The 926-nt window shown below is 38.1% G+C and overlaps 1 protein-coding gene across 1 annotated transcript in view; it reads right to left on the bottom strand.

Annotated features, from left to right (window-relative positions):
- Positions 1-587: 587 nt before the first annotated feature.
- LOC103588037 (rho guanine nucleotide exchange factor 10-like) overlaps positions 588-926 on the bottom strand; it is a 29005-nt gene continuing 28666 nt past the window's right edge. Inside the window, exon 8 of the mRNA XM_008569606.1 lies at positions 588-689. Coding sequence (XP_008567828.1) covers positions 588-689 — 102 coding nt within the window. The remainder of the gene's footprint in view (positions 690-926) is intronic.

Raw genomic sequence — 926 nt, 5'->3', positions numbered from 1 at the left:
TCAGTCATAATTGTGTAAGCTGAACCAGTTGAGATGTCTATGGTGTTCGCTATGGTTCTTGCTATTAATCATCAGTCATCTTCTATTAGGGCATGAACAAGATTAATTTTTTCCTCACAAACTGATGTGGAAGGTCTGTTGCCAAGGGCTTCATCTTCTTGACTCTTCTTGACTCTTCATCTGTCTTGACTCTTCTTATAATGAGTTATCTGTTTGTAAACTGATTTCTTTGGGCATTGTCCTCATGAACTTTTTGTAAAGCATCAATAATTTCACCATTCCACGCAAGCTTCACCATATATTTAATATTTGTTCTTGCTTCAATCTGAGCAGAATTCATATTGTGCTGATAGGGGCTCTTTTCAAACTGATGTCTTTTCCTTCTTAGTGCCTCAAACTAGATCCTGTTCAGACATGTTATAATAAGTTAGTACTAGTTTATTTTAGTGGAAAATAATTTTGCAATCCATGCATAGTTTTGTCATAACATGCATTTTCCACAAACCTTTTGAAGACCCCTTATATATGCATATAAAACATATATGTAACAAAAAGTATATATGTAAAAAAGAAAAATAAAACATGTATTACATAACATGACATTTAGGTACCTCCAAAATCCTCTTAAGTGCATCCACGTAGTTCTTTTCACTGTCAACAACTGAACCCAGAATATATCTTCTTACAACCTATTGGAAATTTGGAAATATAATGGTAGAAAATTGCTTTAGAATACATACAGATAAATTTTACTTCATGTTGAGACTGTTGATAAAGAAGTTTTTGCTTTGGGGCTGGCCCGGTGGCGCACTGCTACAGTGCGCTGCTTGGGAAGTGCGGCGGCACTCCCGCCGAGGGTTCGGATCCCACATACAGACCGGCCACTCACTGGCTGAGCGAGGAGTGGGGGCAGCACCGAGGGTTGC

Source organism: Galeopterus variegatus, unplaced genomic scaffold (assembly GCF_000696425.1).
Source record: "Galeopterus variegatus unplaced genomic scaffold, G_variegatus-3.0.2 Scaffold519, whole genome shotgun sequence".
NCBI classification, from domain to species: Eukaryota; Metazoa; Chordata; class Mammalia; order Dermoptera; family Cynocephalidae; genus Galeopterus; species Galeopterus variegatus.
Note: the sequence above shows the minus strand (reverse complement) of the source record. Positions and strands in the feature narration are given on the sequence as shown.